At 51.8% G+C, this 23,897-nt stretch overlaps 2 protein-coding genes across 14 annotated transcripts in view; one reads left to right on the top strand and one right to left on the bottom strand.

Moving 5' to 3' along the window:
* The first annotated feature begins 677 nt into the window (after positions 1-677).
* prpf18 (PRP18 pre-mRNA processing factor 18 homolog (yeast)) lies at positions 678-4,501 on the top strand. Of its 2 annotated transcripts, XM_049007014.1 has the most exons (11): positions 678-1,061; positions 1,382-1,459; positions 1,787-1,813; positions 2,625-2,729; positions 2,851-2,964; positions 3,054-3,200; positions 3,480-3,548; positions 3,655-3,795; positions 3,955-4,026; positions 4,118-4,273; positions 4,358-4,501. In XM_049007014.1, the coding sequence occupies exons 1-11, from the start codon at positions 885-887 to the stop codon at positions 4,436-4,438; spliced, it is 1,167 nt and encodes a 388-aa protein (XP_048862971.1). In that variant the 5' UTR covers positions 678-884; the 3' UTR covers positions 4,439-4,501. The 2 variants fall into 2 exon arrangements, with proteins under 2 accessions (XP_048862971.1, XP_048862972.1); XM_049007015.1 differs by lacking the exon at positions 1,787-1,813 and having other exon boundaries at positions 684-1,061.
* Positions 4,502-6,364: 1,863 nt separating this feature from the next.
* Positions 6,365-23,897, bottom strand: part of LOC125738237 (FERM domain-containing protein 4A-like) — a 67,741-nt gene continuing 50,208 nt past the window's right edge. For 5 of the 12 annotated variants that reach the window (XM_049007007.1, XM_049007008.1, XM_049007001.1 and 2 more), the window contains exons 7-23: positions 23,680-23,702; positions 22,683-22,766; positions 22,457-22,522; positions 21,886-21,943; positions 21,016-21,102; positions 18,032-18,107; positions 17,042-17,184; positions 16,701-16,842; positions 14,388-14,521; positions 14,158-14,280; positions 13,497-13,728; positions 13,298-13,354; positions 11,395-11,632; positions 11,056-11,220; positions 10,143-10,930; positions 9,873-9,969; positions 6,365-8,524 (exon numbers count right to left, since the gene is read on the bottom strand). In XM_049007007.1, coding sequence (XP_048862964.1) covers positions 8,443-8,524; positions 9,873-9,969; positions 10,143-10,930; positions 11,056-11,220; positions 11,395-11,632; positions 13,298-13,354; positions 13,497-13,728; positions 14,158-14,280; positions 14,388-14,521; positions 16,701-16,842; positions 17,042-17,184; positions 18,032-18,107; positions 21,016-21,102; positions 21,886-21,943; positions 22,457-22,522; positions 22,683-22,766; positions 23,680-23,702 — 2,595 coding nt within the window. In that variant the 3' untranslated portion in view covers positions 6,365-8,442. Of the gene's footprint in view, positions 8,525-9,157; positions 9,230-9,872; positions 9,970-10,142; positions 10,931-11,055; positions 11,221-11,394; positions 11,633-13,297; positions 13,355-13,496; positions 13,729-14,157; positions 14,281-14,387; positions 14,522-16,700; positions 16,843-17,041; positions 17,207-18,030; positions 18,979-21,015; positions 21,103-21,885; positions 21,944-22,456; positions 22,523-22,682; positions 22,767-23,447; positions 23,600-23,679; positions 23,703-23,897 lie in introns of those variants that run through there. The other 7 variants (XM_049007013.1, XM_049007006.1, XM_049007004.1 and 4 more) reach the window with 7 other exon arrangements.

Here is a 23,897-nt window from a genome sequence, read left to right as displayed (position 1 = left end):
CCACATATCTTAACAGCGAATTAGTGTATTTTTTGGCACTGTTTACCTTTACAATTAACTTAAGGGCTGAATATGCAGCAAACGCGGAATTTCCACATCTCATTATCTCTTACATAATACATGTGTTATTAATAATAATTTTGTTGATCCCCGTGGGGAAATTGTCTTTTTTTACGCCTCCCTTAACTTGCTCTTTGTAGAGTAAGTTGTCCGTGAAGGGCAGCCACCTGTTGGGGCGCCCAGGGAGCTGGGGGTTAGGCGTTTTAGGTTAAGTTCTTACCTTTTGTCTACTCACATATATGATAAAACATATTTCTCTTGGAAAAAGAAATAATACTGACCTGCTGTTCATTGATGTCAAATGTAATGATAAAATGATTAGTGTATGCACTTCAGGAACACCATAATGTCTGTACCCTGACCCCCACCCGTTTTTTACCATGAGAAATATCTGCAACTTAGAGAGGGCTAGTTTAGCATCAGAACTGTCACAGGTGAGCCGTGGCATGAGCGCCCCCCTTGTGAAATACACACCTGCCTCATTTTATCACGTAAATCAGTACTGACTGTCACTCTGGGGCGGTACCTCCAGGGTGAGGTTTGCTGGTGCGATCGGACTCCCCGAAGGCAAACCCGGGCAGGAGCTGACGGGTTACTCCAATAATCAGCGACGGCTAGAGCGACGTTATAAAATCGGCGCGTTTTAGTTCTATTATCCACTTGAAACACGTCAAAATGGTTAAAATGTGACTAGTAACAAATGATTTGTGTCGTAGAACAAAAGGTGAAGGCTTTTCAATACTCATTTTAACCACAGACGTTATTGTACTATTTTTGCCAAGAGGGAACCGGATGCTGGAAAATGCTAACAATCCGCCTACAAAATGACGTCAGACTTGCGTTTCGAAAGTGCGCCATACTACTTCCGGGATGCGGAACTCTCTTTTATGGTCGATGTGAGTAAACTAACTGCTCTTCGAGTAAATGTAGTGATGATGGATATTCTTAAAGCTGAGACTGCGAAGAAGAGGAAACACATAGAAGATAAGGAACTCCTGGATGTGAGTAAAACGGCAGCTCTGAAACGATGGGATAGTGCTCTTGGTTATACCGCCGTTTACGTTAATCACCGTGTGTTTACAGTATGGCAGCGTGTAAGAAGGGAGCTGATCGAATTTAATAGCAGTGCATGCTGCGGTCTAATGCATGTGATGTAAGGCGGGTAAACGGTTGTTAATACAGTGCGTGATCGGCTGCAGTCTCGTTTCTCCGGTTTCCCCATCCCCTGCCCTACCTCCCCGTACTGTATGCTATCCATCGTAAATGTTGCTGCACCCTGCCCCTATGATCGCGCGTTACGCATCTGAACCTTTATATACAGGGCTCCAAGAGATACTTCAAGCGGGCCGATCTTGTACGGAAGGAGCAGGAGGATTACTACAAGAGATGTGGCTACGAGGTACGGTGATATCGGGCTCTTAGGGGGAGATTTTACCCTGGAGACATGTCTAGACGGTCTGTTGCCGAGAATACATTTAAATTGCCGAAGATACCCCAGGCGCACATGTGGTTTCATTAACCAGACGCTAAACTCTAATCACATTGTCACACCGCTTGACACTTGGTAGAGAACAAGTGACTGAAAAACCTGAGCAAAGCCCGACCACAGCACCGGCGAAATAGTGCTGATTATTGGAAGCATTCGAAAATAGATGGGGAATGAAGGATCCCTGGCAGAGTGCCACAACACTAACGCCTTTTTTACCCCATGTGCATCGCGCCATAGGTTGATAATGAGAAGCCAGCGGGACAGGTATGGTACAGCATGGCTGAGCTCCAGGTCCAGTGCTGGTCAGCCCGTTAGGCGGCATAGGCAGCCGCCTAGGGCACCATCTTCTGAGGGGTGCTGACTTATCAAGTCGATTTCAGTCGATTTTCTCCAACAGGGGGCGCTGATGATGAAGCTGCCCTGGGGCGCCATATGGGCTCTGACCAGCACTGTTCGGCGCTCTGGCATTGATCTGCATGCTGCCCCAAGCCTTGTTTTGCATTTTCTTGTGCTCAGCATGGTCTAGGAGATGGTCTTCTTGGGCACGGGTTTTGGTGTGAACATTTTTAGTTGGTCTGATGTTTTGTAGGCTGTGTGGCATTTAAAACGAAAAGCTAGGCCTGGCTTTCATTCGGTGCTCCAAATGCTCCATGGTTAAGACTTCACTGGTAAAATGCAGTATGCAGTGCATCTGAATGGAGTCCCGGCCTACCTTCATATTTGTCTGTTTTCCCCCTACACTTGATTTTGACCTAAAGATTTTTTTGTGCATCTAATAATTAATCTCAAAGGCACTTCTATGCAGGAAGCACAACCTGACAAAATGATTGTGGTTTTTGCATGACGATTGTGCCGTTGGTTTATGTTTGCCAGACCCCTGACTGCGTAGAGCAATGGATAAAGTACACGCAGATCTGTGTGACACATTAATCAGTATTTCCTTCATGGGTATGAATATTTGCATCTGAGGTCTCTGCTCTCCAGTAAAGCTCACCCTGCCCACTGTAGCACTGTACAGTGTAGAGATGCTCTTAGCTCACTGGAGTAAAGCTTGCCTTTCCCATGTGCTTCAAAGCCGGAGAAAAGGGAGGAAACGGGTGAGCCCACCACCTCCTCCAATCCTGTGTTAGAGCTGGAGCTGACGGAGGAGAAACTGCCCATGACCCTTTCCCGGCAGGAGGTGAGACATCGCCGCCCTGCTGTACAGACATGAAAAGCTTCACCACATGATACTGGCCCAGCTCGGCTCCCACATGTGTGGTATTCAAAAAGGCCTAATATCTCTGTTTTGCACTATGCAGGTGATTAGACGACTGAGGGAGAGAGGAGAACCCATCCGTCTTTTCGGAGAGTCTGACTACGATGCATTCCAGCGCCTGAGGAAGATCGAAATTTTAGCTCCTGAAGTGAATAAGGTATGATGAGGGACAGTGAGTGTGTGGGTACGGAGTCCTTCTGTTGATGATTTATGAGCCGCTTATTGTCACCACGTGCCGTCATTAAGGGCTTAAGGAATGACCTGAAGGCAGCTATGGACAAGATCGACCAGCAGTACCTGAACGAAATCGTGGGTGGGCAGGAATCGGGAGAGATGGACACGCAGCACGACCTGAAGGTCCATGAGGAGAACACTACCATTGAGGAGCTAGAGGTGCTTGCAGATCGGGGCTGTCGAGGGAGGGGCATGCCTGCAGACACACAGATAGCTCCAACATCACTGTTTTTGAACTAATCGATTGTGTTTTTTTCCCCTTTTCTTAAGACTTTTATGCTATTACTAACATTATGCAGTACCTGAGAGGGTAGCTCTTTCACTCCTGAGTTTTAAGAAAACTATTCAAATTTGTACGTCCTGTAGGGCTGATGGTGCCATTTTAGCAGTAGGGGGTGCTGTTGCACTGTTTTGAATGAAGCTTTAATGTCCCATTAGGCTCTCGGTGAATCTCTGGGAACAGGTGACGATAATGGTGACATGGACGTGATAAACAAAGTGTTAAAGGTGAGCGGCCTGCCTTGCCCTGCCTGACGCCTGGGGGTCTTGAGACTTGAGTAGGCTCACCGCTTAAGGGCATCAGTCAGGCATGACCGTTTGAAACGCTTCCCAGTTCCTGCTGGGCGTCTGGGCCAAGGAGCTGAACGGACGGGAGGATCAGGTGAAGCGGAGCGTGCAGGGAAAGCTGGCCAGTGCCACCCACAACCAGACAGAGTCTTACCTAAAGCCCCTCTTCAGAAAGCTCCGGAAGAAGGTAAGTGTCTGTTTGTGCCTGTAGGGGGCAGCATTCAGGTACGCTGTACATAAGACTGTGCTGTTTGGCAGCACCCCTGCCCTCTGGATTGAAAGGAGGCCTGGCACTCGTATTCAAGCTGCCACTTCTTGCTTTTTCTTTGTCATCACTCTGTTTCAGAGTCTTCCAGCAGACATCAAGGAGTCCATCACAGACATCATTAAGTTCATGCTGCAGAGGGAGTATGTCAAGGTTTGCAGAACATCTCCAGCTGATGAGTTTGCACAGTCTTAGGTGTCGATGCGTACGGTTTGTAAGTGAGGCGTCTTCCCGGTCCCACCAGGCTAACGACGCGTACCTTCAGATGGCCATCGGAAATGCGCCCTGGCCTATCGGCGTCACCATGGTGGGCATCCACGCACGTACGGGCCGAGAGAAGATCTTCTCCAAGCACGTGGCCCACGTTCTCAATGACGAAACCCAGAGGAAGTACATCCAGGTGAGGGCTGGGGGGCGTGTTTGCAGTGCTCGTTTTCTTGTTCCCTCAGAAGAGTCCGCTGACATGCGTCACCTTCCTTTGCAGGGCCTCAAACGTCTGATGACCATCTGCCAGAAGCACTTCTCCACAGACCCCTCCAAGTGTGTGGAGTACAATGCCCTGTGACCCGCCAGCACACCAAACTCCACCCTGCGATTCACTGTAAATATAAATAGAACTTTCCAGAAATTCCCGTGTGAGTAAGAGTGTTTTGTGAATGTGCAGAGTTTACATTTTGTGAGATGAAATTTAATTTGGCCTTGGATTTTCTAAGTGATGAAAATCTGCCTAATATTATAGAGGTGAAGGGTCTTTCTGCCATTTCCACTAGCTGGCATGTGTTGGTGTCGCTGTCCAGCACCATTCGGATTCCGCAAACCCGCCCCTCCGCTTTCCCTGCATCCCAGCCCTGTTGCATATTCCGAGGGGACATCACATTTTCTCAACTGCCAGTAGGGTGAGCAGCCCCTGTCTGTAGCGGTAACCGCTCTGGATGCACATGCGACACGCAGCTCCCTCCCCCGTAGTGTGTTGTGGTTAAGGGCACTGCAATTGCAGCATACAGCCTGCAGCTGGGGGATAAAGACAACCAGCTGTTGAGTTTCCAGGGTTCACTGCCATGGCCTCCCGGCTGTTTACACACAGCGATGTCGCTGTCTAAATGGAGGCAGACAGACCTTCAAGCCAGTGGCCTTTGGCTAGACAGAGAGAGAGCTTCGGGGTGGGTGACCCCTGACCTCAGAGCAACCCCTGGGGCTGAATCATGCTGGGCTTGGCACTGTGATGCTCGTTTGTCCCCCCCCCAGTCGGGAGGCTGGAGGGCCATCCTGGGACACAGAGGAGTCCCTGGGTTTCTCACGGCCTGCCGATCTAAGGGCTTCCAACTGGGCAGTGTTTGTGCTGTCACAGAAACCGCTGTCATGGCAACCACTCTTTATTGGGGAGGCATGATGGCAGCCAGCTTTAACGAGAAACTGGGAAGCAGGATGTGGCCAGGGATCAAAAGGGGAGGGTCTCCATCCTCGTGTGATCTCCGGAGATGGATGGAGCTCACGCCGTGAGGACAGGGGCCCAGTGGGAATGATAGATGAACACCTATGGTACCAGGAAATGTGTTCTGTGTGTGATACATGACACCCAGCTAGCCAATCAGCTGCGCTGTTTCACCCTCACCAAGCATGTATCGGTTTCCGCTCTACGGGAGGGGGGAGGATGGTTAAAAACTGATGGGGCCTCCTTGGCTTCTCAGGAGGCCAGATGGTTCCTGTGTGTGATCTATGAGACCAAAGGGGAGTGCTGTGGAGCTGCCACTAAAGGGCATTATGTGGTATGTGGCCCATAAGCCATTTGGCTTGGCAGCACCTCTCCCACAGTTTCAGGAGACACTCTCACACAGTATTGCTCCCTGTGGAACATGGAACATTCTGGATGGAAGGTGTGGGGGTCTGGGACACTCATGCAGATTATTTCCAAAGCTACACCCACATTATGACGAGGGAGATGGCTCCTTTCCAGTCCTCATCAGGAACGTCGGCGATGAAGTCAGGCATCAGAAGCACTCGCTGGCCATGCTAATGTTGCTCTGGGGTGGACACACCCCCCTTATGGAAACTGCTCCCACGAGACGTTATTCCCTCAGACTCTCGGAAAGCGGTAAGCCGTAAAATGAGAAACAAATTTTTAACAGAAGATATGACTTTGGAATAATCATCCTGACAGCACTTCGGAAATAAAAAGCATACAAGTCTTAAACAATACATTATCAAAGGGTCCTAAAACGTAACTGCCAAGAGAGAGAGGCAGAGAGAGAGGCAGAGAGGCAGAGAGAGAGAGGCAGAGAGAGAGAGGCAGAGAGAGAGAGGCAGAGAGAGAGGCAGAGAGAGAGAGGCAGAGAGGCCACGATTGACATTGGCGACCTAAAACTTAGTCTGGCTCGGCTTGATGATTCTAATCAGAAATGTTTGGGGTGATTAATGACGGGAGATGGGGTGTCAGTGCTGTTAGAGTCGCGGCAGATTTCCATTCTACAGGAAGAAACCAAACGCTCTTCCCTTTAGAGAACATTCAGCAATAATTTATTTTCATTACCTTAAGAACCAGCAAATTGTCTCGTCCCGAAAAGTCCATACCAGTCACCAACAACACAGTTTGCAAAAATTGTAAAGGTACTATACAAATTCTTAATAAAAAAAAGAATAACTTAACAGTGAGTATTTCCCCCCCTGAATGTCCACATAGTCTGTCATCCTACATCGTCAGCCTTAAAGGTCTGGGTAAGGAAGTTCAATAGTGTGAGTGACGGCCTTCGTCTGCTAAACCGTATGACTGCGTGTGAGATTCTCCATCTGTGGGAGATGAAATGCGTTTCAAGCGTTTGTTGCATCAAAACAAAAACCTGGCACTGTTTAAAAAAATAGTCAGGAGGTTTGAGCCCCTAGTGTTCCTGCCCGAAATTGGCCGGAATGGAGTGTCTCACTGGGGAGGGGTGCCTCCGGACAGTACCAATAAAGACCGCAGGGGTGTGGCTACACGTAACTGGAGCACTAATGGCTACAGCATGTGCTGTGCGCTGTAGCACCAAGGAAACATACCTCTATGTGTTTACTGCCATACCAATCAAGCACCAAGCTGCTATCAGAGCGTCAGTGACAATTACAGGGTGCACATCGCCCCCTGCTGGCAAAAGATCACTTTCCTGAAAAATATCTGAAATGGTTTTAGTTAGGTAACTGAAACAGCCAATCCGTCTTACACTCCAGGCACGGGGAGCGTGCTCTAACAAATGAAGAGCATCTGCATTCGGAATGAATGAGAACAGCAGGCATGGCACTTTGTTCACACGAAAGATGTAATTCAAAACAAAACCACAAAAACCCTGCTTTTGCTTAAAGTATGGCTTCTATCCTCCCATGGTGTCCAGGTCAAAGAGAGTAGATGAGAAATGCAGCCATCAGTCAGGGAAAAATCAGCCCTCCGTTCCCCAGAATGACACTGTTTCTGTTCTGAAAGTAGAGGGCGGGGCTATGATGGACAGCTGGTGGGTAACGTTGAGCCCCCATCTTGCTCTTCCAAAATGAAGCACCTCTTCAGATGATATGTTTTGATTTTGTCGTTGAATATGAATGATGACCCTTTAAGGAGGATACGTGGAGGACCCAGACATCTAAGGATATGCATTTGACAGTAAATGTTGATTTGCTTCTTTGATATTAAAGATAAACGTGGAATGTTTCCCTGACTATAGATGCTCATGTTCAGTGACAAGCTGCTTGGTCCTCTGCACTTCCAACCTTTGACAGAAGGAGGAGTAAGAGTTTACATGCAGTGCAGCCCAGCACCACAAGAGGGCTCTGAACCTCACTCCAGGACCCTGAGCAGTGTGATGTTACAAGGTCCCTATATAGTGAGCGCCCCTTGCAGGAAATATGCTGCATGACCATAAAAACGCACCTGCCCATTCGCCTTTACTAACATTAAAGACACAATTGAAAGCGCTGAAGATTCCCAGGATGACCAGACCTTCTGAGGGTACAGCTAAGCACAGGGCACAGGGCACAGGAATCCATTTGTGCTTCTGACAGAAAGGAGCCTTGAGGAGATGAGTGGAGGGATTGTGGACACGGCAGACGACAGGCAATGTGTGGGAAGGGGCCCAGCCTTGCTCCAGTCCTGCCTGGATCTTTGGTGGGGGGGGGGGGGGGCCAAGTCCATCTTCATTTCCATGACAGGTGGGGGGAGGGGTCATCCAAAAAATGTTCAGTCACGGTCAGAGCATCCGGTCGGTCCCCCTGGCAACTGATGAATTGGGTTTTCAAACAAAAGACAACGGACAAAACATCTGTTGACCCAGAACAGAAGGGTTTTAGGGCTTTTACTGATCAGGACGCAGTTCCTGTAGCAGCACAGACAGGCCACCAGGAGGCGGTTCCTGGGTGTCAAGATTTCAGGACCGGGATAGAGGCTGCGAAGCCCGACTGCTGAGGTGGGCAGATGTACGACTCCTGCTTGTGCTTAGAGCAGCTGCTGGGGGGTCCGAGGAGGGATTAAACCCATCATACTATCAGGTGGGCAGACGCAGGGGGGTGGGGGGAGACAGTGCATCCGGCTGAGGCCCCAGGGTGGAGGTCGCTTCACACCAGGGTCCCTGACTTGGGCTTGGCCTCTCGCCCATACCACTGCGGACCGTCCAGGTAACAGTTGTCTTTGAAAGAACTGCAAGAAACAAACAAATTTTATGTATTTAGCGGACAATGGGACATACTGGGGGCGGCATGGTGGTGCAGTGGTTAGCACTGTTGCCTCAGACGACTGGGACCCGGGTTTGAATCTCCGCCTGGGTCACATGTGTGTGGAGTTGTGGGGTTTCCTCCGGGTACTCCGGTTTCCCCCCCATAGTCCAAAAACATGCTGAGGCTAATTGGAGTTGCTAAATTGCCCATAGGTGTGCGTGTGTGAGTGAATGGTGTGTGAGTGAATGGTGTGTGAGTGTGCCCTGCAATGGGCTGGCCCTTGTTCCCTGCCTCGTGTCCATTGCTTCCGGGATAGGCTCCGGACACACCACCTCCCAGTAGGATAAGCAGTTTGGAAACTGGATGGATGGATGGTACGTACTGATCAGCCAGTCCCCAAAGGCTCTGCTCTGGGGTCCAACGGTAAAATCACACTAATGATAACAGAACACAAGCCAGCAACTCCACCCAATCACAGGCACAGCATCCTAACCTGCTGAGCCACATAGTGATTTGGTTTTGGTACATAAGAGTACAATCATCGCCTTGTGGACTCGGTTTGGACAGGCAGAGAGCATTGTGGGATACGTGGCCCAGGGTGGGGTACACATCATACCTCTATTCGTCTGTACTTTGGAGAGCTGGAGACTGAGAGCGATCGTCAGCTGGAGAGCTTTCTGCAGTGTCTCTAAGGCGAGTGGAGCAGAGCGGACAGCGCAGCAAAGAAGCGGAGGCACAGCGAGGAAGGAAGAGCAGGTTCAGAGGTCAGCCTCAAGGTCAGATGTCAGCAAGGAGGAAGTCTGCCATAGGAAAGGCTCACAAGCAGCGCCTTAGAATATTCCTACAGATATCTAAAGCAGATTCATGCTCCAGCAGGAAAGCTCCAGAAAATGCATACACACAGACACACACATGATGGCGAAGGCGTGAGAATCATCTGCCTTAAATGAGGCCTCGGCTTTGGCCAGACCTGGGCCCATGAGGCCCTCTAGCCTCCTGCAGAGTGACCCGGGCCTACTTGACAAGCCTGACCTCACAGCACAGGCATCTGGCTGGGAAAAGGTGCAAATCGGATGCCTGTAGTGGGCAGTTAAACTGCATGGATCTGCTGCCTGTAATGTACAGTTTAACTGCGTGGATCTGCTGCCAGTAATGGTCAGTTTAATTGTGCAGATCTGCTACCTGCAGCTTGCAGTTAAACTGCCTGCAATGTGCAGTTTAACTACTCCGATCTGCTGCCTGTAGCAGGAAGTTTAGCTGCACTGTCACACCAAAGAACACTCCCACCTTCGTTGGTTGACAATTCAGCATGCAAGTCATGTGACACTCACCCCCCGGGCCAGTTGACCATGTGCTGCGGGCTGGCTGGTGGTGTGGTGGTCGAGTCACTGGACAGAGTGACACTCCTCTGGCTATGCGGCGAGGCTGCTGTGGACACACACACACACACACACGAGGTCAAAGGGGTTAAAGGGGATTCCCAAAAGTCAGGTCAGGGCACAGCTTGGCCCCACCCACCTAGCAAGCTCCTGCCCAGTGTGTGCATTTTGCTGCCCAGCTGGTCCCGCCCCTCCCGCACCCCTCAGACTGGCTCCACCCACCTGGCGAGCTCCTGCCAAGTGTGCCCATCCTGCTGCCTGGCCGGCTGTGCCGGGGGGAACCGTGCTCCTTCAGCGAGCCGGAAGAGCGCTGATACCAGCAGCGCAGTTCATCCGACACAGCAGTCCTGGCCCCACCCTCGCGGCCCAGTGAGGGCGTCCGTACAATCTGGGAGCGCGACGGGGTGAGGCGGCTCCCAGCACCATCGCTAGCCTCGTCGGCGCCACGCCACGCCTCCTTGTAGAGGCCGCCCGCCGTGTACGAACTGGAGGTCTTGAACTGGGCCTTGACGCTGTAGTGGCCTTCCTGGTCGCTCTCCAGACTGCGCACCACCACAGGTGTGGCACCACCCTCCACGTACAGCGGGTACTCCTTGATGCGGTACTGCGACGAAGGCTGGCTCTGGCTGTGCAGGTAGACGCCGCGGTGACCCACGCCTCCGCCACCGCCGTTCTGGGCCGCCAGGTTGGGCATGCTGCCTGAGCTGGCCGAGCCGAGCTGCCCGGTGGAGCGGTGCCTCTGCCGGGCCTTGGAGGGCGAGTCCTCAGCCAGCGTGGAGTAGTTGGTGCTGCCGGACGCTGGGTAGCAGTGCTCTGAGCTGGAGTGGCTGGTGCAGGACGAGCAGTCGTCCGGCAGGTCTGAGCCATTGCTGCCATGTGCTGCCGGCGCACAAAAGTCTGGGCTGCCCGACTCCGGGTCCAACAGCTTACTCTGCGACTCCAGGCTGGAGCTGCGGTTCCGAAAGTGCTGAGCCAGACTGTGTAGCCTTGTAGGGCTGAGGTCCACGGACCTAGGGGGGAGAGCGAGGTCAGTCTGCAGGTCGGGGTGTGAAGGCGAGGGTGGGAGGCAGACAAGCATGATGATGAGTGGGCATGACACTGCCCCCTGCAGGAGGGTGAAGCCTGACAAGCCAACCTGGTGGACTGGACGCAGTGAGGGCCCCGGGTCCTCAGGTTGGGCGTGGAGGGCAAGCTGGACTGCAAGCTCCACTGGAGAGAGCCCCGAATGGGGCTGCGTTGCAGGGGGCTGCTGCCCCCAGCCTCGGAGCAGCCTCCCTTGCTGGGCAAGCTCCTGTGGCTGCTGCGAAGAGCCAGGATATCACATGAGCCCCTGGGGCCGATATACAGTGCAGCCCAAACACAGGGGCATGCAAATTCACATCTGAGAAACATTCATGTCATGGTATGGAGGTGGATGTAGGGAATTAAGATGAAGGAGCTAACAGTGCCCCCTGCTGGCTGCCCACAGACCAACCTGGAGTGGATGTGGGAGGTGCGCTTCTTGGCACGCTCATAGGGCTCGTCCAGCGAGGACTCGCTCCACATCTTGGGCTTAATGGGTGACTTGTCATAGTCACTGCACTGGTAGTGTGGGTGCCGCAGGCCATCCAGGGACTGCGGGGGTGGGGGCCGGCCATGCCCCGGGGGCCGGGGGGGCAAGCCGCGGTGGGGAGATGCCGTCGGGGAGAAGGTCCCTGTCACCTGGGAGTCGTCTGGCGGGATACAAGGGGGCTGTTTCAGATGGTAGCACAGCAGGGGTCCCACTGACCTGGTACTGAGCTGAGCCCTCCAATGCAGCTTTACATTGGATGTTACTGAAGCTGGCCTGTATTTGCACTAGAGTCAAAAGTTAAATTCAAAGGGGAGCTCGTGTGGGGATGGGGAGTGGCTCAGTAGGCTAAGTCTCTGTAGCTCTGATCGCAGGGTTGCTGGTTCGAGCCCCAGCCTCAGTGGTATGGTTCCATGGAACAATGGAGAACAAGCTGAGGTTGTGAAAGAGAAGCACTCCAATTTGCTCATGTGAATGAAGCATGTTTCTTTGTTAAATGTGGCTCAGACTCATTTTCCTAGCCTGACTGCTGACCATTTCTGCTCCAGGATCCTGCCTTAACATGTGTAACTGGTGAGTGGCACAGTGGGATAAGTGTCTGTGCTTATGAGCAGGAGGTCGGTGGTTCAGGCCTGAGCTCCCCTTTGAATTTAACTTTTGACTCTGGTGCAAATCAGACCAGATTTGGTAACATTCAATATAAAGTCAGCCCAGATATCCAGAAAGGGGATTCGGATCAGTATTGATCCACTGCACAAAAAGACACTGGATCAGATGCAGTTTGCGGATCTGTGGCAATTTCTGAACAACCTTTGGCCCAGATCTGGTTCAGACTCACCTTGCTACGTGGGGCGATCGCTCCTCGGGTTCAGCATCAGCTGTGCATTGGGTAAGTGACTGATCGTACGTATATGGTCAGGTGAATGTGTGCGGGATCTGGTAAGTGACTGATCGTACGTATATGGTCAGGTGAATGTGTGCCGGATCTGGTGAGTGACTGATCGTACGTATATGGTCAGGTGAATGTGTGCCGGATCTGGTAAGTGACTGATCGTACGTATATGGTCAGGTGAATGTGTGTGGGATCTGGTAAGTGACTGATCGTACGTATATATGGTCAGGTGAATGTGTGCCGGATCTGGTAAGTGACTGATCGTACGTATATAGTCAGGTGAATGTGTGCCGGATCTGGTAAGTGACTAATCGTACATATATGGTTAGGCGAATGTGTGCCGGATCTGGTAAGTGACTGATCGTACGTATATGGTCAGGTGAGTGTGTGCCGGATCTGGTGAGTGACTGATGGTACGTATATGGTCAGGTGAATGTGTGCCGGATCTGGTGAGTGACTGATCGTACGTATATGGTCAGGTGAATGTGTGCCGTATCTGGTAAGTGACTGATTGTATATATATATAGTCAGGCGAATGTGTGCCGGATCTGGTAAGTAACTGATCGTACGTATATGGTCCGGTGAATGTGTGCTGGATCTTCAGAGTGTATGCAGACCAGCTGTAATCATTCAGAACTGGCAATGCATTTTTAAGGAGACGCAGGCGGATCAGGCCCAGAATCAGTTGCTATGTGGATCCCCAGTAGTTCATATTTGATTAAAATGTACTTACTCTGCAGTAAGTACTAAAAAAGGATTCCGGAACTGCCCCAAGGAACTACATTCGGGCCAATTTCCTGCACGACAAAAGTTCCTGGTTCTGGAAAAAGGTTCTAGTTTCCAAAGAAAGTTCCTGTGGTGTGAGATTTGACTTGGGGTATTTTGGCTGGCCCGTTATGTGCAGGTGATCTCCTACTTCGACAAGACAGGACATACCATCATCCAAAACCAGGGCATCGGACAGGGAGCTGTCTTCAGAACCAATGTTAGCCTCTGTGAAGCAAGAGCAGAAATGGGATCAGAGTCACGCCACATACAAGATAAGCTCTGCTAGCATTGTCATTTTAGGTCATAATAAGATCTTGAAGGTATGAGGCATGAGGGCAAAATGGGGCACCGGCCCTTTAAGACGCACCCTCCATGATGAGCGAGGCCCTCTGTGTGGGCTTCTTGCCGGAGCGCACGCGGTACTCATTGATGGCGTTCTCGATGTCCTGCAGCTTCCTCAGGGCATTCAGGTAGGACGCCTTGCGCTGCTTCTTCAGCCTCTTGCTGGTGACGTGGGGGTCGCTGGCCAGCCTCCGTGCCGCCTCTGTGATCTGCGACTGGATGGCAAACTCCCGCTCCAGCCGCTCCAGCTCCTCCTCCTATCAGACAACCGCACTTGGTCAGGCCACACCCCATATCCTGTAAGCCATTCCCACCCCAAGGAGCTCCACCAATCAGAGTTATGTCTGGTCACACTGCTGGTCACATCTTCATGTTTTGGACTCATTACGATATTTATGAATGTCTGAATGTCTGAATCCTATGTGAATCTCCTTGTAAGCATACTAACCTTGCCCCCCCACCCCACAGAAGCACCTTACAGCAATCACAGCCAAGCTTCACACCAAGGGTGATACACAGTAACTCTTGATCTTATATGATATAAATCTTCCTCGTTTGCATCAAACATAACTCCACTCCCCACCTCCGCTTCACCACAAGTGAGCGGTTTGAGTTGGTGATCCTGCTGAACCTGCTTGAACCTGAAGATGGTCATCTGGAACCTGAGAACGCTAAATGGACCCCACCTCCCCCCTGGGCAGGATCTTCTGCTCATCCAGCTTGAAGGCTGTGCCGATCTTGCGGCGGACAGTGGGCGGCTCCTCTCCGGGATCCAGGGGGTACTCCTTAGGTAGCTTTCCTGTCAGCTCCTAGAAGAACATGGCAGCGATAAACCAGCGCAGATCCCCTATGGCCCAGTTGGCCACATGACGGTGCACCTGCCCTGCCGCGGTAACCATGGCACCCTGCGCCTTACCGCCTCACGGATACAGATGCTCCTGAGCTCCTCCAGTCTCTGCCGGAGCGTCTCCTCCAGCGCCTCCTGCCTGGCCTTCAGCGCGACCAGCATGTCCTTCTTGGCTGTCTGCGAGCTGTCCGACTCCTGTGAGCCTGTTGATGAAGGAGCGCTCGTTACACTATCGCTGGGGGGGGGGGGGGGGCAGGTTTTTCTGACATAAAGAACCTGGCCTCAAAGACGAAATGAGGAATAATCCACTCTGGGGCCCCCAGCATTGCGTCCAGGCCACCTTGAAAGGGAACGCAGCATTCACTGAGGTGAAGACACGGAATGTTCTGTACCGCGGGGAGGGAATTACCCCCCCCCCCCCCCCCCCCCCCCGGAGGCGGAGACAGCAGGGACCGGCAGGAGCACAGTGGTTTGTCTCCGATGCAGGAATTGTCAGCACCTGCTTCCCATTGGCCGGATGTTTATCCCAAGCAGAGATCCTATAAGCAGCCTGTAGTGCCAGCCTGCTTTCGGAATATGTGACTGTGTTTGGCTGAAAGGTGAGGGGGTGAACCTGCCCCCAACCACCCCCCAAGAGCTACACATGTGAGTCAGACTTACTCACAATGCCCAATCCACAAAAAATGCACACAGAAATCCACTACAGAGATCACACGGCCATTCCAGACACACTCAGAAAGGCACAGATATGGAAAGAATTCTGCATGGAAAACAATCTCCATGACTAAGAGTGTGGGATGTTTGCTGGCGACAGCCGAACCTCAGCACCAGGCCTTAGCACTGGGCCTCAGCTCCGAGTCTCAGCAATGAGCCTCAGCTCCAGGCTTCAGCACTGGGCCTCAGGTGCGAGCCTTAGCAATAAGCCTCAGCTCCAGGCTACAGCACTGGGCCTCAGATTCGAGCCTTAGCAATGAGTCTCAGCTCCAGGATTCTGCACTGGGCCTCAGCTCCGAGCCTCAGCAATGAGCCTCAGCACTGGGCCTCAGTGCAGTTTTCCAGTGGATGACTTCTTCAGGAAGCACATATTTGTGATGTAACGCCAGTATGTCTCCAAAGGAGTTACAGAACTCTCAGTTTCAGCCTAGTATGCACACAGCATGAAGTGAAACACACAGAGGATCTATCTTTTGCAGACCTGTCTGGCCTTTTAACCCTTAGAACCTGAAAAACAAAATTCGTTGATTTTTGCACCTATTAATCCCAGCCTCCTGACCTTGAATAGGTATAATGCACTTACAGGAAGAACTTATTCAATCTGGTCGTTGAGGTTGTAACTTTATGTGCTAAAGTATTCCATAGTAATCTTGTACGCAATAAGGCATATATTCTAAGCATATTCCACCAAAACACACCCCTAATAATCCATCAAACGTCGATACTTTTCACATTAGACGGAAAACAAAGCGCATATTTGCTTCCGCAATGATCCATGCACTACCCTTCTAGGGAAATATATATAGATATATACATCCATCCATCCATCTTCCAAACCACTTATCCTACTGCGTCGCGGGGGGTCCGGAGCCTTTCCCGGAAGCAATGGGCACGAGGCAGGGAACAACCCAGGATGGGGGGCCAGCCCATCGCAGGGCACACTCACACGCCATTCACTCTCACACGCACACCTACAGGCAATTTAGCAACTCCAATTAGCCTCAGCATGTTTTTGGACTGTGGGGGGAAACCGGAGTACCCGGAGGAAACCCCACAACGACATGGGGAGAAAATTCCACACACATGTAACCCAGGCGGAGACTCAAACCCGGGTCCCAGAGGTGTGAGGCAACAGTGCTAACCACTGCACCACCATGCCGCCCCCTAGATATATACATATATATACATATATATTACAGTACTGTGCAAAAGTCTTAGGCAATCCAAAGAAATGTTTAAAGATGTTTATCTGGGTAGCAAGTGGCTTAGAAGGAAAACACAATTAAACATTAGAACGTGTGCAAATTAAGAGTAACACAATAAAAACTAGTAATAATTTCTTATATTTTCTAAAAAGTTACTGATATCTAGTTGGATGGCTAGTTGAACACCGCTTCAGTTCCCAAACCTCTCCTCAGGTGACAGCTTTCGGCAAAAACCCAGCAAGAGGGAAAACGAGCGAAAACCTGCTTTGGGTCGCACACTGACATCCGCAGATGGGGCTTCATGCTGGACTCGATGGTATTGACCTGGGAGTGCTGACTGGTAGTGCTGACCAAGTGGTGTTAACCCAGCAGTGTTGATTGGGTGGTGTTGATCGGGCAGTGCTGATCGGGCAGTGTCGTTCCGCTGGTGTTGACCCAGTGGCGCAGGCCTGACTCAGCTTACCTGAGGACAGGAGGCTGCCACTGCTGCCGCTGATGATCTTGCCCTTGCTGCCCATGTTGGCCAGCTTGGAGGTCTTCAGCGTGCCTGTCTCTGTCAGGTCAATGGCAATCTCACTCAGGCTCCGTGCCGCATGGATTTTTGACTGGTGGGGGTGAGAGGAAACACATCGTAGTTGCCTTGGCTCTGTGATCACACTCATACCCCCAGACTCAGGTTCAGGGCAGTAAGCCTGTCCAGGCTGCAATTCCCAGCATTCCCAGCTCCAGCCTCAGAGTTCCCATCAGAACCAGGATTTGGGAAAGCCAAGAGGAGCTCCTGCCACCCGGCCCACCCACCCTCACCTTGCTCTGCTTCCTGTCCAGGTAGAACTGGTGCTGGCTGATGGCCATGGCCCAGATGGACTTGATGAGGGCGGGGCAGGCGTACCACGTGTGCACCGTGATGCCACTGTGACCGAAGGTACGCCGGCTCACCGACGCCCTACAGTGGGACACAGACACATACCACTTTATGGTATGTAAGGACGGACATGTCAGATGGGAACCACACAAGGCGTCTGGGCGCTCCACCCCATTACTCTTAACAGCGTGCAGTTAATCTGCCCTCAGCTGCATTTCGACCCACTGGAAACAGATGTAACCACCCCATCCCCCAACTGAAAGTGTCAGAGTCCCGCCTCAGCTCAGTGGGGGCCAGCTCTGTGTGGGGGCGGGGGGGGGGCTTTCATCTCACTAAACCAGGCCGAATCAGCTGCGTTTCACCAGCTGGAAGCGATTGGCATCTCTCCCACAGGGAGGGGCTCGGGGCTCCAAGCGGGAGCTCGAGGCTGAAGCCCCCCCCCCCTTGGCCCAGCAAGCAATCCGTTACCCTATCCAAGATATTATCTCCGAATTCCTTTGCATTCAACAGGGTTTGGTTATTGGGAACGGCGGCGCTGAGGACAAGCTGTAAGCAGGCGAAGCCCCTGACAGAGCAGAAGGCATGAGATTATCTCCACAAACAGCTGCCCGATGGTGACCACAGAGAGGAAACAGTCATCAGATAAGAGAGAATGCAGCCCAGGTTGAGCCGGATGGTGAAAAGTGGATGGAGTGACTCAGTAATCAGAGCGGGATCTGCAGCACTTCCTACATGGAAAAACCGTGGCGTGTGAAACATACCAAGCTTGGCGGAACTGCCCAAGGATGGACGGATGTTAGTACTCGCTCATTAAAAAAAAATAAATTCAAAAGATTTCTAAATGAGTTAAAAATATTTAATGTATTCTCATTCCGAACATGTACGTGAGCAGAGGTGCATGATGGGAAAATGAGACGTGATGTAGATTTACCTGCGAGGATCATGGACTTCCACGGAAAACTTCTTCTCTCGGAAGTAGAGGTTCTCCAACTGCCTCCACTGGAAGACCTGGAGAAGCAGGAGGCGCGCATGAGCAGGAGGCGCACATGAGCTGTGGACACGCAATAGGAGTCACTCCGGTGTCTGTCTCCGTGCAGCAGCGGCCTGAGGTTCTCTGTGGCTCTCCGGCATCTGCAGAGGAGATGCTGCTTGTTCTCCCCCTTCTGCTTCCATTGTGTGTGAGTGTGAGATGGACACCTCCTTCTGAACACCTCCCTCCTGACTCCTCCCCAGGGAGCCTCGCTTCCTCCTTCCAGATCCGCCGCTGGCTAACGCAAGTCTCCCCTCCCTGCCAGCGACACTGTCAGGCCACACAGCTGCGGGCCCCCCCCCAGGAAAAAACGGTGAGAAACTACCCAAAGAGCCCCTGCTGGAGAGGATGTGTGGAACATCCATCTCACGGTGGGGGACAGCTGGTGCGAACGCTCCCTCAACAGGAAACATGTAAATGCTCTCTTGTGCTGGGGAGGCAGTAACAGAAACAGCATCCAGGCACTTTTGTGCCAGTAGCCCTTAAGAGTGTGTGTGACGCGCTGATGAACGTGCCGGTAAACTGAACGCACATTATATGTCCAAAGAGAGCCCATTCAAAACCTGTATGCTGTACAGCTGGGGGGGGGGCTGTGCCTCTAGTGTGTCCTTACCCCCCAGGGACATGATTGTGTGTATGAGGTGGTGTGCCAGACCACTCTAGAATGCTCCTTTTCCTATGCATCCTAGGATAGGTTCCAGGCCCCGGCAGCCCTCTGATCAGAAGGTCACTGGTTCAAATCCCAATGTCAGGAGAGTGATGTTGGGCCCTTAAGCCCTAATTGTTCCAGGGACTCTCTCACCCTGCCTCCATGCTTTGGGTAAATGCCATCCGATGAGTATATTTAGTGTAAATGGTTCCACTGCAGATTTCTTCTGCAGCTCAGTTCTGGTGGAGGCCTGCTCAGGTGGTTTTGATCAGCAGCTTCATCCCATGGCTGTGGCAGTAAAAGACCCACAGAACCTTCCAGTGTATTTCACTGCCAGCATGCAGCTGTTGGGCGGATGCACTGGGGGTGCAGACCCTGCGGGCCTTGCGTATGTTCTCACGCATTTCGAAGAAATGCTAAAAAACAAAAAAGAATCACCTCACTGCTTCCCATTCCCACTGAATCCATACAGGTTTTAATGGGAGCAGGAACACAAATCGAGAGACAGCCGTGCATTGTGGGATACTGAGCATGTGTTACAAGGCCCAGAGGCTGTTTGGCGTTACAGTGCAGATTCTGTCCCTATGGTGATCTGCAGTATGTTCTGGCATATAAAACCTGATTAAAAAGACCCAGGAGATTCCGATTCCTCCAGATCTGCTCTATAAATGATTCAACTCTTAATATCAACTTCTATAGTGATATTTATTTTTGCAGATGCTTTCATTCAAAGCAACATATTAGTAACGTAGATAGTATGTCACAACAGACCACTCTAATAGGCACCTACATACAGTCACATGTCCCTCAATTACCGGTCAGGACAGTCAGGATGGGACAGACAGGATAACATGGTCAGGGGAGGATGATATAGACAGTAGACTGTGTCCAACCTACTCCCCTCCACACCTGAGGCTCCAGAGGGATCGACAGTTATCCTGGACACCATAGCGAAGGTGATCTACACGGTTACGCGCCCTAGTCATGCTGATGCAACTAGGGTGTGATGTTCAGACGATTTAACCCGAATGAATCACTGTGGTGAAAATGGGGCTTTTTCCACCCACATATTGCGGATTGTTTTATATAAAAATCATTATTGGTTTACTCCGGAAACTGGGGTCAGACTATCTACAGCTGGCACACAGATTCAGCAAAATGCAGCCAAATGCTTGGGTTTTGGTGAGAAACCCTAATTAGACTAATCTTACAGTTTCATAAAATGAGTCATTAGGGACTATTCTGGTGTGTGTAAGGTACTTCAAAATGAACCATCTTTAAGGCCTGGAGAAGCTCCGCCTTTTACTCCCGGAGTACCAACACGCTCTTTAGAGAAAAAGCTTGACCTTCTGCAGGCAGAGATGCCACTCAAAGCCGCCATTTGCAGACGGTCGCTGGGCGACGGTTCCCGCTTTTACATGGGGTTTCCAAACTGGCGGTAAGAGCAGCGCGTCTTTGCTGTGTCTGACTCCCCCTTCCTGCGATCTCATCCTTCTCAGCACTTAGAATGGAGACGTAGGTGTGCCACCCTGAAGACAGCCTTTCTCTTGCACAACTGCAGTGATAAGCACGAGTCTTAAAGACCATCCCGCACTTTTCCAGAAGTTCATATTAGATGTTTATCACCATGGTAACACTGGCGTATTCCATCATGGGTGCGAATATCAGGTGTCAGGTACATGATCACATGACACCGTGACGGCTGAACACGGGTCTGTGAGGTCACAGAGCAGAACACGGACACAGACCTGAACAGGCAGCACCTACATCATACGGTATCCGAATGGCACAGACTGACGAGGTCACTGGCACTGGGTACAATAGACCTATTGGCCGACTGCGCTGTCGAACCCTGGTTACACCCACAGATATTAATTCCATACCTAAAATAATTAAGAATTTTCAGATTAAATAATCTGCAACGGGGGAAGTGACTCTGGGCCACATCAACGCCTCTCTGAAGAAGCAGGACAGGGCGTCACTGCTCACACACTGCCGCACTGACATCCAGGGGGGGGTGCAGGTGATCCCCCTGGTATTTCCTTCCAGGATCAGCCACATGGCACACGGACAGCGCAGGTACAGTGAGTGGGGAGCAGCAGGCAGCTCTGTACAGGCTAACGCGCAGACTGCACGTCTCAAGCCGGTCCAGGCAGGACTCATTTTAGTTTCCACTGGTCTGCTGTTTCCTGAGCCCCACAGGATTATGGGAAAGAGACCCACCCCCTCTGACTCACCTTGCGTGGCTTTACTTTGTCCTGATAGTCGTACAGGAAGATACCCTTGTAGCTCAGGCCCAGCCACCAGGGGATGCCCTGTTTGTCCTGTTCAAGACAAGGAGCCACCAGTAAGAACAGGGAAGTATTCTCTCTTCATTCTCTGTCACACTGACATCTCTTCATGTTTTCACCTGCTGCAATGTTTCAATCAATTACTCTTAAGCACTATATGGATTTTAATTACTGGCATTAATTAAATGTTGAGATTCTGCTGCTGCGATGGGCTGGCCCCCCATCCTGGGTTGTTCCCTGCCTCATGCCCATTGCTTCCGGGATAGGCTCCGGACCCCCCGCGGCCCAGTAGGATAAGCGGTTTGGAAAATGGATGGATGGATGGATTCTACTGAGGGCTGTGTCTGCCGGGGGGGGGGGGGGGGGGGGGGGAGCATCCTGCGGAAGCACAAACTACATGTGTTTGGCTCTCAGTAAGTCGGTGTCTTTGCTCCTCCCACGAGGCGACATTCCAAAGACGGTTAGGTGACAAATGGACCAGGCAAGATGGAGATGAGAGCTCCCAGTCATCTCTGCCATTTTGCTCGGATAGGAAAAGCGTTAATCACAGGTCGTCGCTAAAGGAAGCTGGAGGCACCAGAACAAGTTCCGCAGAACCGCGTGCCCAGACGGGTCCTTCATGACCCCGGAAGCCCCCCAACCCCCAGGGTCCGGCAATCAGATGTCCTCCTACACATTATCTGCTGTGGTCATAGATACCATGGACTGTCAGCACAGTTACCTGCGGCCAAAGCCCTGGGTCAAATGTGAACCATATGCTAGGAGCTGAGAGCCTGAGTCCTGAGGTTATGTAGTGTGGAAAGCAGGAAGACATACCTTCACGGCGTAGTAATGGACTCCATATGTTGGCAGGGATTCCACTATGCTCATGTAACTGTGAAGAGAAGGAGATTGACACACTACGCTTATGGAAGGTGAGGCTTACATAAGGCAGGGCATGTGGGGCGGGGCTTACATAAGGCAGGGCATGTGGGGCGGGGCTTACATAAGGTAGGACTTGTGGGGCGGGGCTTACATAAGGCAGGGCATGTGGGGCGGGGCTTACATAAGGCAGGGCATGTGGGGCGGGGCTTACATAAGGTAGGGCTTGTGGGGTGGGGCTTACATAAGGCAGGTCTTGTCGGGTGGGGCTTACATAAGACAGGGCTTGAGGGCGGGGCTTACATAAGGCAGGGGCTTGAGGGCGGGGCTTACAGAAGGAGGTGCTTAAGGAAGGCAGGGCTTAAGGAAGGCGAGTCAAATAGTCACAGGTGACAAACATACAGGTTTGACACGCAGGCACCGCTCTGTACGTAGCGGCTCCTACAGTCAACATAAAGCTGACACATATATAGCGGGAGGGTGAGAGCCAGATCGGTGGTGGGGCTTGCGGCTTCCTCGCACTTACTTGACGATGGCTTGGCCCCTGGACTGACCCCCGAGCTTCTTGTAGTGCTCGATGACACGGTCCTCACTGAAACAGGAAGACAGCAAGCATCTCCATTAGCAACACTGCACCGTGCAGTAGGAGGACAATATGGAGGCCAGACCAAAGAGGCAGAGAGGGCCAGGGCAGGATCCTGCAGGGCTGGAAGTGACTTCCTCCAAAGGTAGAGGAGCTAGTGAAAGCTCACCAGTAGGCTAGCGAGGGGTGCTCCTTCAGCGCCTGGGTCGGCAACGCTGGAAGCTTCTTCAGATCAGCCCTCGTTGCTTCGTTGCTGAAAAGAGAAGAAGGGCGTTTAGTGAGGTGGAGGCGAGAGGAGAGCCGTCTCCCCCCATCTGCATCAGTACGACCCTGCACCCCCAGAGGCCTGCATTTCAGCATAGGGAACCTTCCAGTCTAGGAGCAGACTCTGCTCATTTGCATTTCTGTGTGCAAAAGCTAGCCCTGATGCTGGGTGGTCCTGCATGGTCGGGTTTATCACTGCCAGTGGAGGGGGGGGGGGGATATTGTCTCCAGAGAACATCCCTTCTAGAGGGAGCTGAAGGACAAAGGTGGGAGGACTGAGACAATGAACAGTGGGGATGCCTGAAGCGGGAAGCTGGGCGGGACTACAGGGGTGTGATCACGGTGGGTGTGGCTATGGGTGGGTCACTGTAATATGAGTCCGAAAGCCCACCCATGTTCCTCTGGGGTACTGATCGCTAATGACCACAGTGCTCAGCTCCGTGACTCAGCCACATTAGCTGAGGGAGGCATGGAATTTACACGCCACAATCCAGGGCATGGGAAAGCTGCTCTCACACCACAACCGGAGATGACTAGTGGTCAAGAGCGCATTCTACATGATTTTGAGATAGTACAGTGCCACCCAGAGGCCACACGCACAGCTGCACCAATTTTATAACAAATATCAGTGAACAACAAAAAGCAAAACAATTCTGCTCTACTGACTCACCGCGGGTTTTGATTTTGATGCAGAGTGAAAATTTCTGTTTCATTTTCTGTTTATGTTTTTGTGTGGGGTCCTTGACTGTAACTGTTTACAATGAATTGTTTGTTGTTCAGTCTGTTTATAACCCAGTGGGGGGAGGGGGGGCAGACCCCGCACTTCGCGTTGGTGTGGGGGGGCTGCCAAGGCACGCACATTCCAGCAGCTTGCTTCCAAAGCAGCGTAGTGAGGGTCTTACCTTGTGAAGTCGCCTTTGGCCTCCTGTTATGAGAGAACAGAGGAGGACAGAGGGTTAGAGAAATGCGTTGGGGGCCACACATCTCCTGGGGAGGGACTGGGCATGTGGGACTGACCCAGGCAAAGCAGTCCTGGGACAGCGTAACCCCCCACCCATAGGGGCACCTTCTGAGGACCCCTGGTCTGGCTTGATACCAACACCCTCCCGCTGCACTGCCT

This window comes from Brienomyrus brachyistius, chromosome 3, assembly GCF_023856365.1.
Source record: "Brienomyrus brachyistius isolate T26 chromosome 3, BBRACH_0.4, whole genome shotgun sequence".
Taxonomy (NCBI): Eukaryota; Metazoa; Chordata; class Actinopteri; order Osteoglossiformes; family Mormyridae; genus Brienomyrus; species Brienomyrus brachyistius.
The sequence above is the reverse complement of the archived record's forward strand: the minus strand, read 5'-3'. Positions and strand labels throughout refer to the sequence as shown.

Excerpts from the sequence above, each read along its gene's own strand:
- prpf18 (XM_049007014.1), top strand. The coding sequence starts at position 885 with ATGACGTCAGACTTGCGTTTCGAAAGTGCGCCATACTACTTCCGGGAT. Across the intron at positions 1,460-1,786 it reads ACAAGAGATGTGGCTACGAG|GTTGATAATGAGAAGCCAGC; the intron begins GTACGGTGATAT and ends ATCGCGCCATAG. Across the intron at positions 4,274-4,357 it reads CCCAGAGGAAGTACATCCAG|GGCCTCAAACGTCTGATGAC; the intron begins GTGAGGGCTGGG and ends CTTCCTTTGCAG.